Raw genomic sequence first — 12,565 nt, forward strand, 5'->3', positions numbered from 1 at the left:
ATCGTGCCGAAAGATCCCCCAGAGTTGCATTTCGTGACCTCGAATCGGTAGAGAGATCGCCCGGGGAAATCAGCTCGCTAGCCCTTGGAAGTTGGAAGTTGGCCAGCGGAGACAGAAAGAAGGAATTGCGGTCCGATTAAAACAGCTAGGGGCGGGACGTGTAAAGATGCTTCTCTCAGGGGATCTTTGCGTGCGAAGCATTTACGATTGATTAAACTGTCGTCATGCTTACATCAGCTACCAATTGAATTTAGCAGACTACTGGCTTCAAAGAATACTCCCCTATGTTCCCAGAATTATGCGGTTTTTAACTTTGTAAAGGTACCTTATCTTCCGATACGTTTTCCGCGGACTCTGCAGGTCTAAAAGTTGAGAAGTTTTGCTTTGCAGACCACGTACAGGTGCGGACTATAGAAGGATTTTGTTTTTTTCTTCAAGATATTTCTTTGCGACGAGACGTAAGCAATCTTGCAAGTGACATGTGTTGATAATGATTTATTTATGATGAGATTTTTTTTTTTTTTTTGTGCGCCGATGAAGCACTTTTCTTTGTCAAGGTGTGCCGTGCATGAGATTTATTTAACTTGGAGGCTACGCACGCACTATGTGTGAGACTATGCAGCGGGTCCAAACTAACAAAGGAGACGCGGCAATTTTTTCGTGTCTGGGATATGCACGAAAGAACTAATTTCGATAAAGAAGCCTTCGAAATTCAAGAAAACTGTTTTCTGTAAATTTTTTTTTATTCATTTATTTATTTTTTTTGCTCATATCATGCTGTAAATTTGTGGTATTTGCTTAAAACCCGTGTAGTTAAGAAAAACATTCTGAAACAACGGTTGGGTACCACACGAATTCAGGTGGGCGCCTAATTACTTAATAGCATGCCTTATCTTCAAGTAAAATACAAACCTTGAAAGACGCCATTTTAAGTCCAAATAGGAGCTCCAAAGAGAAGAGACTTTATGATATTTCTTTATTTCCTCTAGTCAACTTGGAGTGGGGTGTTTGCTACAATACTTTTTTTTTTCATTTGTTCTTACATAAGTTAAACTGCAGTGCACATGTTAAATTTATAAAGTCTCTATTTGTGACGTTTTCATAAAATGACAAATTCTCAAGTTTATGCAGAAACAGACTTATTGAGGGTCAGAAAAAGCAATGTGGACATCGGTGCCCGCAACTTTCAAAAAAGCAACAAAGTTCATTCCACCTCATCTTTTCAACATATAACAAAATTAGAAAAATACTTTTTGTTGTTGCTGATAATGTTTTTTTATTTTTTTTTAAGATGAGCTTTTCTTACCATGCCTCCAGGCATCCGCCTCGTAGGCGACGCACGCTGGATTTTGCCACTGAGGCGGCAACGGTGTGAGACGCCGCCGCAAGGTCTCAAGGCTCTCCTGAAAACACTCTTTATTCAATTGAAGTGGACGTTGTCCTGACTTCCATGCATCCCTATCCTCTTTACGTTATGTAATGGTACTGGCGTCTCAATTTTACTTAACGTCTGCTCAGGTAACTGCCAACGAACGCAAGCCTGCATCGTCTACATCCTGAGTTTGGGAATGCATTACTGCGCGTAGGCTTCATCTTTCGTATGTTCAGACATAAAAACAATCCAGATCGGAAAGCTCTTCACCGATGCGAAATGGTAACGGTGATGTCGCTTCTTACTGAACTTCAATGTATTTGGACAGAACATGTAGTACTACAAAAAGCAGTGTACGATGGAAAAAGCATCCCCTTCTTTGCGACGGACGCGTCACGCCTCTGAGGTCACGTGCATGTGCAGTATTTTAGGCCCCGAAATACACTGAAGGTCAACAAAACATGTCTCGAACTCTGATCCTACTAGTATTTTTAGAGGAAGCGTGTTTGATAAGAGGGTGGAGTTGCACGGCGAGTGCCATCTTCGACATCTGAGCGTTAGTCTCGGCAATAACCCTCATGGTAAGTCGGCTTATTAAACAAATTGTTGATTACCTTTCTAAATAATGGCTTTATGACTGATGTTTCAATTGCAGTATTGACGCCAACTATAGTACCAGAGGCTTGACCAACTTACAGAATTTGCGAAATGGTAATAGTTTCTTAGATAATCATCGATTTGTTTTCACGTTTTTACTCCCGATTTCAATATTGCGCGCAAAACAGATTGCCACAAGCCCTGCCCACAGTGACGTTTAGAAGAGTGACGCAGTCGTTTGCGTGACCTTGCCACTATCTCGACAGCGCGTACTTGGTGAATGAGCTAACAAACTTCAATACATATTAGTTCTATCACTGGGGAGGCGACATCACTGTTATCATTTTGCATCGGTGTACAGCTATCCGGTATGAATTGTTTTTATATCTGGACATGCGACAGACAAGGCCGACGCGCCAGTATGCATTCCTGAACTCAAGAAGCAGACGATGAAGACCTGCTCTCGTCGGCAGGTACCTGTGCAGTAGGGTGGAATTAAGACGCCAGTATCGTTACGTAAGGTAAAGAGGATACGGATGCGTGGATGTCAGGATATCGTCCACTACAATTGAATAAAGAGTGCTTTCAGCAGAGCGTTGAAGACCTTGTGGTGGTGTCTCACACCGTTGATGCTTCGCTGGCGAACGCCAGCACGTCGCGTATAGGAGGCGGGCGCCTGGATTCATGGTCGGAAACGCTAATCTTTAAAAAAAAAAAAAATTTGTCAGCAAAAACTAACAGTAATTTTTGAATATTTTGATATGTTGGAGAGATGTGGTGGATTGAACTTTTGGCTATTTGGAAAGTGGCGGGCACCGGTGCCCAGACTGATTTTTCTGGCTGTCAATATGACCGTTTCTGCATAAACTGGAGAACTTGTCATTTAAATAAAACGCAACAAAACGATGCTTTTAAGCTTTAACTCGTGCAATTCAGTTATTAGTTCTATGAGAACAAACAAAGAGTTACTGTGACTAGAAACAACTACAAGTTGACTACAAAGAATAAAGAAATCTCATAAAGCCTCTTCTTTTTGGAGCTCCTGCTTGGACTCAACATGGCGTCTTTCAATGTTTGTATTTTATTGTAAGATGGGGCACGTTATTAAGTAATTAGGAGTCCACCTAAACTTGCGTGGTGCTCAAAAGGTTTTTCCATTGATCTTTCTCTTAACTATACCAGTTTTATGCAAATTTCAGAACTTTAGTGCATGATACCAGCAAAAATAAAATGCATTTTTTTTCACACACACATAAAAAATACTTTCCTTGAATTTCAGAGGCTCCTTTATCCAAATTATAGTTTTTTGTACATATCCCAGACATGAAAACATTGCCGCGTCTCCTTTGGCATGGATGACTCCTTTGACCCCGATCTCATTACGAAAAAGTCACTTTTTAGGTTCGATAAGTTAATGCAAATATATGCGCGTAAACTATATTTATAATGTATTATGAACCCCCGGTCTCCCAGGATCTTCTACTGGAGCTGTCTTCCGATGCCCGGGAATTACTGTGCGCAACTATAGGGAACCGTTTCGTACCCTGTGCTTGAGTACGCAGTAAAGAGTCGCCCAGGAACGCTTTTGCAGGCGCGTATGAGATAGCTATAGGAAAAGGAACTCGCCTTCGGAATCCAGGGCCGTACGATTCGCTTTATGGTACTTCTCTCTGCGGTTTGTTTATGGACGCCTATTACGACTGCAACTGTTTAGAAAATAGCAGAAGCGACGCAGAACTAATCAAAAGAGAGAGGCGGTAAATATTACTGCACAACTTTGTCAGCCTTTGACTGGGATCAGCATGGTTCATCATTGGACATCCCCCGTCGAAATACTTGTGAAATATATAGTATAATTATTATTCGTATTCCCTCGAAGGAGTTTTTAGAGAGTAGCAATATCCCCATCTTGAATCGATCGTGAGTTGATTTTCGTGCATCATTGCTATTTCATCATTAGGGTGGTTTCGCTTGGAATCGACTACACTTGTCAGTCGGAAATGTGTTTTTTTTTAAATTGTGTGTAATAGCTTTTTTTCTTTGGACAAAAAAAAAAAAGACAACAAAAAACTGCCCGTTAAGAAAAACAAAAGACAAATTAGTGTCAAAGGGCTGGTAAAGGCGAGCGAGTTGAACATGAATACTTAAAATCGAAAGAATAAAACACGAAGGACAAGCACAGGACAAGCACGTTCTTTCATATAGCAACGACGTTTATTTTGGGCAGGAAGATTGCACCCTGAACGAGACCCCAACTGAGATAGGGTGATAAGGGGGAAGGCAAACTGGGTTCAAGCTGCAATTTTCCTGCCCAAAACAAGCGTCGTTGCTAAATGAAAGGACGCGGTTGTCCTGTGCTTGTCCTCCGTGTTTTATTCTTTCGATTTTATGTATAGTGTTAAAGAAAACAAAATATTCGAAGTGCGAGAAGGTAAAATGTGTCAAGAACTCAATTTGCTTTTTTCTCAACTTTGGATGGCGTTTCAAGACTGTTGGTTTTACTCAAGCGGCTAATATGTTTTTACAGTGCAGTAGGAAATGTTATGGACCATTTTTATTGGCAGTGATTTTTAGGTTTTATTGTTATTTTCGCATATAGCAAACTTGCTCCCTGGAGCAATTTTGCCTTCAATTGGAAATAATCCCGTAAGAGAACCGTTAAAGATAATTACATAAAACAAGTACCAGTACATGGCTAAGATTGTAAGCTATCTGGTGGTGTAAACTTTTGTCTTGGTATTGCTTGCGAAAAAAAAAATTTATATCTAGGTCCAAACTTGTTTCAATTCTCTAATTTAATTTTTTTTTTAAGTCGATGTTCCAAGAAACGCCATATTTTATTTTCTTCTAATTTTTTTACTTGATAGCCCATAAGGCCTAGAAATACTGCATATAAGTCTTAAGAGTAACTTTTTTATATTTCGGTGGCAACCGGTTAAATAAGCTAATTTTAGAGCTGTCACTCAATCCTTAGTTCAACTATACTGGCTTTACTGCAATGCTACTGGCGGCCTGAATAATTACAGATGTCTTTGCAAAGCTGCTTTACCAAGATTTATTTGATGTTATATATGCTCATAACAACTCCTGAAATATCAGAGGGACTAATATTTGGCTGTTATAACAACAATAGGATGCTGTTTTCAGAGGTACAGCAGGGTCGTCATTACTGGTTGTTCTAAACCCTCTTTTCAACGAATGAGTCAATACTTCAGAACTATCGTTCTGGTTAATACCTTAATTATGTTTATCCTGCATTAAAAAAAAGATTTCATTTTGAGTGCTTTGTATGTCTTCGTCGCTTGTTCTCGTGGCAACATTCGTCCTGTTTGGTTTTGCCAGCCTCATAAAAGGAGATACAATAAAATGAAATGAACTCTGTCGTGCTAGAAGTCGTTCATTGATGTATTTTAAAGGAGTACGCTCATGTGAAAACAGACACAAGTGATATCTGATACATCCGTTAGGCACTTGTTCGCTTGCCAAGGTATATTGAATTGCGGGGAATACCTCGCGTCGGGCGCCAAATAGGTGCTTGGCCTGCAATTGTGGAAAGCAGTCTAACGAAGCGCGGTTTCAAGGCCACGCGGAGAGCTTTGAGAATTGGAACTTTGTACTTAAATAGAGATATCTTGCACTCTTCAGCTTTCTTTTTAAATAGCGCCACTTTTACGTAGGATGGATCGACGAATACGTACGGCTTACCCCTTCTGAATAGGGTGGCGGCTTCCTCCACCTAGCGTCCACTTCAGCAACCTCCCGTTTCGTGTTGTTTAGATTGCTACTATACTTCGTTTCAGCTGAGGTCCGAGCGCGGCAGATGTTATGAGCCGAAGGGCCAATCAAACAGCGAAAGAGCCACAACGTCATGGCGTGCTTTCTGCAGTTGATAGGACCAGCCGGCATTCGCCGTCTTTCTGTGCGTTCTCCTCCGCCAGAACGCCATGACGTTGCGCTTTTTGCGTTGTTTGATTCGCCCTTCAGCTCGTAACATCGGCCGCGCTCGGACCAAAGGATTTGCGTTCGAGTGTGATTGAGTGCGTTGCAACCCTTGGTTGCAACCGCTTACGACGAGAGAACACCCGGAACACTGGCGCCATCTACCGGACAGGCCTTCAGCACTTGAGAACTGCGTGTAACTAACTAGGCATTTTCGAGATCTAGTCTACGCACTATCCATGAGAAGTGGTCGCTCGTAACATTGTCAATAATATTTCAAGCCCCTAGTAAAAGAAGCCTGCATAAAAAAAAAGAGAAAATACACTCTGATAAAAAGGGTTCCAAAGCTCTCCGACACTTGGCGTCAGTGTGCGAGCGGTCACAACGCAGCCGGTTCCAGTCAACACATGTGCGTGGAAGAGCCTTCAGGCACTAAAGACGGTCTAGTCTCAGCATCGTGCTAGTGGTCGATTGCGTACGTCGCGTAAATTTATGTACACGCGACGGACTGGTCCAGATTGGTTCTTTCGCCGCGTCCGACCTTGCAGACGCGCGAGACAGACTTTCTTTTTTTTTTTTTTTTTGCTGCTGGCGTTTGCTTGCCCGACGGATGTCTGGGGATTTCCTGCGCGCGTGGTGGATGTGCGTTCGTTGCGATAGCGGCGCGGGGAGGTCGGTTTCGCGAGCCACCAGGAACTGTCGCTGCCGTTGCCTCGCAATCTCGAAACGCTCTGCGGGTTTTTGATACGGGATTGAGGCTTGCCGTGGAGGTTCAGTCGACGTTTCAGTGGTCGGACTGTCACTCACCTGAGCTCGTGCGTGACGCGTGTACGAGGTAACTTCTCCGAGCGACACGAAGTTGATTTATAGCGTAATTTTGATGAAAGGGATTACCGGAAGCTTGGAGACTGGAAATATTTTGCTGCTAGACGAATGCCTTTCTTTCCCGAGTACGACTATACTTTAAGGCTAGGTTCTGGTCGAATCCGCAAATTTAGGGGGAGCGATTTTTCTCTGGATTCGATAGCAGATCGGGAGGCGGAGCAGCCGCTTGAAAATGTCAATCGGAAGTCATACGTGTTGATCCAGTATCACCTCGAAGACAAGGCCTTGCGCACGACGTCACTGCTAGTGGACCCCCGACCCGCCCCAAGCAGCAAACAACCTGAAGCTCAAAGTGTAGGCATTGTCTGCTAGGTGGTGTAGGTTGGTCCCGACTACCCAATAGCAAACGCGCGGTCAGAAAAAGAAAGAAAAAAAGGCTATTTTGGAGCGCGCAAAAAGAACGGTTAAAAGTCGCCATTAGAAAAAAAAAATTAAACTGTAATATGAAAATTATGCTGAAAAAATTTTCAGCTACCAAACAAAGTCGGTGTTTATAAGGCAATTAATGCAAAGGTGCAAGCAGGCATGACAAGATTGATAATAATAATCCCCGGAGAAGGGGAACAAGAGGGACAAAGGACAAACGGAAATCTCCAAACACAGCTAGTCGACTGGTGCGCGACCGGAAAAATCCGTCTGGTTTTGGCATCGAACCAGGGACCTCTCCTTTTCCAGTGGAGCGCTCTACCAACTGAGCAAACAAGGAGTTAGACGTCAGTAGAGCAAGCGGGTTTTATCAGCTGCCACCAGTCTAACACCAACAAGGATGAACGGCCCGCATTTTAAGGTTATGATTATAATACGGACCTCTTTTTAAGACCATTATTATAATGCTTGTACCTTTGCATTTTTGCATTACAATAATAACCTTCAAATGCAGGCCGTTCATCCTTGTTGGTGTTAGGCTAATGGCAGCTGATAAAACCCGTTTGCTCTACTGACGTCTAACTCCTTGTTTGCTCAGTTGGTAGGATCGCTCCTCTGGAAAAGGAGAGAGAGGTCCCTGATTCGATACCAGGACCAGGCGGATTTTGTCGGTCGCGCACCAGTCACCTAGCTGTGTTTGGAGATTTGTGTTTGTCCTTTGACCCCTTTGTTCCCCTTCTCCAGGGATTATTATTGTCAATGTTAGTGTCAATCATTGGGACGTTTCCGATTTCAGTATCAGCTCCAGAGGAAGTAACCGGCGCGGATGGGAGAAAGTAGGCAATTCTCCACGCCTATTTTACACGGCTAATAAAAAAAAAATAAAAAAAAATGGGAGGGGAGGAACGGTGGTGGTGGTTATAGGGAGGGGGAGGGGGAGATATTTTTCCCTTTCTTTCCTGTATTCTTTGCTTTGAAGTTTTTAAATATATGAGAGGAAGAAGTAGGGAGTGGGGGAAGCCCCCTCCTGACCTCACCCGCTCCCCTGTTGGGACAGAAGTTGAATCGTACAGCCGTGTGTTCTGTCGATTGAGGCGTTCGTCGAACCTCAAAGATAGAATCCGTTTCTGTTGTCTTCCTTATCGATGCTGTTATTTCATCGTACCCCATTGTTTTGGGACATCGCTTACGAATAAACGTCAAGGAAAGTTTATGGCGGCCTTGGATGGATGCGCAACGTGCTGCAAGATGCCAAGAAACGTGTCTCAACCACGGCGTCGCCTTTTCTAATTTCCTTTGTGAGAGACAGGGACCGAGTTTTTTCTCTCTACAAAGAAGAGACTGCGAAGTCAGCGTCATCGCTTTCTTCCTCTTTGTTTGACACCTTTTTCTTTTTTTTTTTTTGTATAATTCTCCCATTAGTGCAATCACGAGCTTTCTTCATTGTTCGTCGCAGTTGCGCAATATGTTGTGATATTGCCGCCTGCGTGGCCTAGTCGACAAGGCACGCTGCTAACCTCGAGATGGGCTTCGGGAATGAGCAATCAACGTTTTGTTTACTGTGGTAACATGTGGCTTTCGTGGTACACACCATAATTGGAAAGTAAAACGTATGCCGCGAAAGATAAACACTATATAGTTTCCATCAGCTCAAAGCTAGCTGTCTTAAAGAAATAGTAAACAACTGAAAATAATGCAAGAACATACAAAACCCCAGGAAGGAAGCAAAAATAGTGCAAAAGGGGCGTCGAGTCGTTTAATTGTAAATGAGCTTGAATATTGTCATTACTAAAGAGTTGTCTGACCTGAAATCTCTAGTTACCCTTTTCCTCTCCAAAGAGCCAGAATGTACCTAAACCAGAGCCTGTATTCCATCTCACCCTAAAATAGTCTACAGTCAATGCTGCAAGACGCTAGGTCAAATTACAAACCCGTTAGAAATCCCACTCTATATTGCTGAAATAATTCAATGTATGTATCAGTGCTTGCAGACGCGCCCACTCATATGCACGTTGGAGCAATATACAATGTGGCTCCTACCTGGATCGTGATTGACACTTGGTGGCTTTTGCATGTGGTTTTGGCAGTGTGAGACAAAGTATCGTTTTATTAAAAACTATGGAAGGAAGGGAAGGGAGTGGGGAGGTCCCTTTTATGTTTTGAACTGGGTCATTGTGTCTGTTAATCCAGCCCTATGACCAAGCGATATCTTTGTCTGTGCAGGACTAAGCTCTGGAGTGTCCCAGTTCTCGCCTCCAAAGTTGGACTTGGAAGGTCCCTACGTGGACATTCCCGCAAACAGCACGCTGCGCATCACATGCACCGGAAGGCATCCTCTTCTGTGGTCTCTTCCAGAAACTGGAGTAAGTTTGGGTGAAAATGTCACGATTTAAACAAGCAAACAAATAATAATAAAAAAAACATTTACAGTTATGCCAGTTACTGAACTTGTACACAGACGCTAATTTGTGAAAGAGAGAGTACAGCTACATTTTTTCGGGTGAGGCCAGCCACTCAAGAGTTGAGTTTTTTTCTCGGTTTCCGATTAGCCGACAAGCCCCGCACACAACCAGAAACATACATTGGATACGTCATTGTGACCACACACAAATTCCACAGCATCCCGCCATCACTAACATTGTGGTCTCGCTGAACGAAGCTGAGGCACATGTCTGTAAAGGCCTTTGTGCACTAGAGCAAACGTAGAAAGGATGGGCGAGGCTTTGTTATTTCAAGTACAAACGCACTTGGTTCATCTAAATCTGGAGCCTCACTCTGTTCGGTTAGAATTGCAAACTCAAATAAGAGCGGAACGCGTCATCGGGCCCCGTTCGCATTGCCTTCTCATTCACCGTGCAAGCGTGCCTTGCGTGGCCTAGTCAATAGCGTACCTGTGGCTCGCAAATAAAGGGCTATGGGTTCGAATCCCGCCTAAAATTCTTCAAATTTTTTTTTTTAAGGCAAGTGAATTACTTTTTAAAGTGAAATCATTGGATACACGCCGCGACCTTTAATTTGCATTACATGTCATGTTTTTAATCACTTCCATTCCACGCGTGATGTTAAGTTTCACGTGAGCGTTGTGGGTTGTTCGAAATTCCCGCGCGAGCTCATGTGACTGTGACGTCATGAGCCCATCGACCACTCAGGACTTTCCCGTCACAACGCCGCCGACGCCGGCTTTTCTGCGACACGAGCTCCTTAACGCTGTCACGTTAAAGGCCGACGACCAGTTCGCGCTTTCCACTTTTGTCTCGCTTCCTCCTCTCTCCCCTTCTACCCTGTCCACCGCTGCCTGTTTCCTCCTCCCTCACGGTGAGGGGGACCTTCTGCCTTGCGGAATCTCGAGTCTGGTCGTTCGTCGGCCTTTAAAAGGACACTTTCTTTGGTGGAACCTTAGCATGCTGGTTCAGTTCAAAATCCAGCCATGTTTATACAGGCGAAGATGGCGGCTGCGCCGTGCTTGCCAAGGAGTGATTCAGTTGTATTTTATATCATATTGTCACGAAGGATCAGGCGAGGAAACAAAAAATAACTGAAGAAACTGTAACGTTTAATGGGGCGAACTTGTGCCCAAAAATAAAAAGGGAACAGAAGGTAACAACAGAGCGTCGCGGGCGTCGAAGTTAGCGTAACAGCAGAATCGAACGTTGGGGCGAGGCTGACCGCGGATTGCCACGCAGAGCCCCTTATGAACACGCGTTGGCTTCTGGAACAATCGACCTAGAAGGTTCGGCGACTAGAACATTCATACCTCGAACAAGCAACAGAGTTCTCGAATGTACCAGAACACTAATTTGCAAGAATAAATAAAAGACGCGTCGCTCCCAGGAATCAAACCCTGGCTCTTCGCGTGGGAAGCAAGCACGATAACCGTCAGGCTACGGCCGCGCTGCCTACTTGGCCAGCTGCGCGCGCGGCTATATAATCTTTTTTTTAATAATTTGTCTTAAGCGCCGGCATTTTCTTCAACAACATTATACTGACCAACTCTTTTCCGTGTTCTAGGACAATGTGTCTCTTCGGTCTTCCATCACGGAGGAAAGGGTGCAAGGATTTCGGTCTTACAAGAGCACCTTCGAACTCAACGCGACTGACGTCATGGACCTGGGCCTCTACTCTTGCTACTACCTCGGTACCAGGGACCACACGAATACCGGCAACGTCACATCTATCTATGTCTTTGTAAATGGTGAGCGCAAGGGTGAATTCTATATATTTTCTTTTGTTGGAGGTTTGGAATAATTTCTCTCTCTCTTGGCTCACTATAATTCGAGGTTTTCTCCTCTCCCCTCACCTCCTCTCGGGCATTTACTCCGCTTAGGCGGAAAAGGCTTTGCAGGAGGGGCTCGCCATGCTATTCTAGACCTGTAACCAAGTATAGTGCCAGAGGTACTTTCACTATTATTGTTGCTAATCAATCAAAAATTGCCGATGGCAGAATTGGGTGGAATCGCGGTTGTCTGGACTTCTCTAGTCAAGTTATACTTTTGAAATATTGTAGCAAAAAACTGTGTCTGAAGGTAAACTAATCTCCCGCTGCACACGTATCTCTACAACACTTTTGATGCTACTATTGCACACGCGGGCATCGGGAGTTGAAAGTGGAAGTACATTCCAACAGCTATACTTTATGAGCATTCAGCAGACTCGCGCTCCCGGGTAATATTTTCAATGCCTGCGGCATGCGGTGCACCGTTCTTGACCCAAATGACATTTAGCCATAGTCGTGGACAAGACAAGAATCGTAGGGTATCTCCTTCGAATGCTCAGCCTCCAACACGGGCTCGCGGTGCCCTCCATTGTGCCATAGCCTCCTATATAGTGACAAAGCCTGGAAGATCACCATGAGAAGCGGCAGACAACGAATGAGAGGAGAGCCACGTGACTGGCGCCCCGCTGCGGCGAGACGCCGAAACACATTTCTCCCGAGCGAACAAGTGTGTTTCGGGTCCTCGCCGCTGCAAAAACTGTGCGCTGACGTTCAGGTTCCCCAAGAAATGGCTCTTTGATGCTCTGTGCTACCAGATCCTCGCGCTCCAAATCTGCGACCGGGCAATCTATGGCTCCGTCGTCGAACTACCAGGCTTTGTGAGCATAGAGGAGGCTATGGTTGTGCTTTGGCTGCGCGTGCACGCTTGAACCTCACGAGAGGCCGAAGTGTTATCGAAGGCAGGAAGCTGGCGCTGGTCCAACCAAAGCAGTATTGTTCAGAGTCCCGTTGAGCACTTCAAAATATTCTGTTTTTGCAATGTGTCAAACTGGCGAATTGACTCAGATTAACTACCTGTTTAAATATAAATATATTTTTTGTGCTCAAACCTTCCAATACAAAAGTTGTAGAGCGGTGTTGAAAAATATCCCACCCTGTCGTTTCTATTGAGATAGCCATGATGTGTCTATTTT

General features: G+C 44.2%; 1 protein-coding gene across 3 annotated transcripts in view; it reads left to right on the forward strand.

Annotated features, from left to right (window-relative positions):
* LOC8053039 (vascular endothelial growth factor receptor 1) overlaps positions 1–12,565 on the forward strand; it is a 70,070-nt gene that overhangs the window by 32,364 nt on the left and 25,141 nt on the right. For all 3 annotated transcript variants that reach the window (XM_040503400.1, XM_040503402.1, XM_029969073.4), the window contains exons 2-3: positions 9,383–9,522; positions 11,168–11,351. In XM_040503400.1, coding sequence (XP_040359334.1) covers positions 9,383–9,522; positions 11,168–11,351 — 324 coding nt within the window. The remainder of the gene's footprint in view (positions 1–9,382; positions 9,523–11,167; positions 11,352–12,565) is intronic.

The sequence above is a fragment of the Ixodes scapularis genome, unplaced genomic scaffold (assembly GCF_016920785.2).
Source record: "Ixodes scapularis isolate PalLabHiFi unplaced genomic scaffold, ASM1692078v2 PGA_scaffold13__105_contigs__length_92229423, whole genome shotgun sequence".
Taxonomy (NCBI): Eukaryota; Metazoa; Arthropoda; class Arachnida; order Ixodida; family Ixodidae; genus Ixodes; species Ixodes scapularis.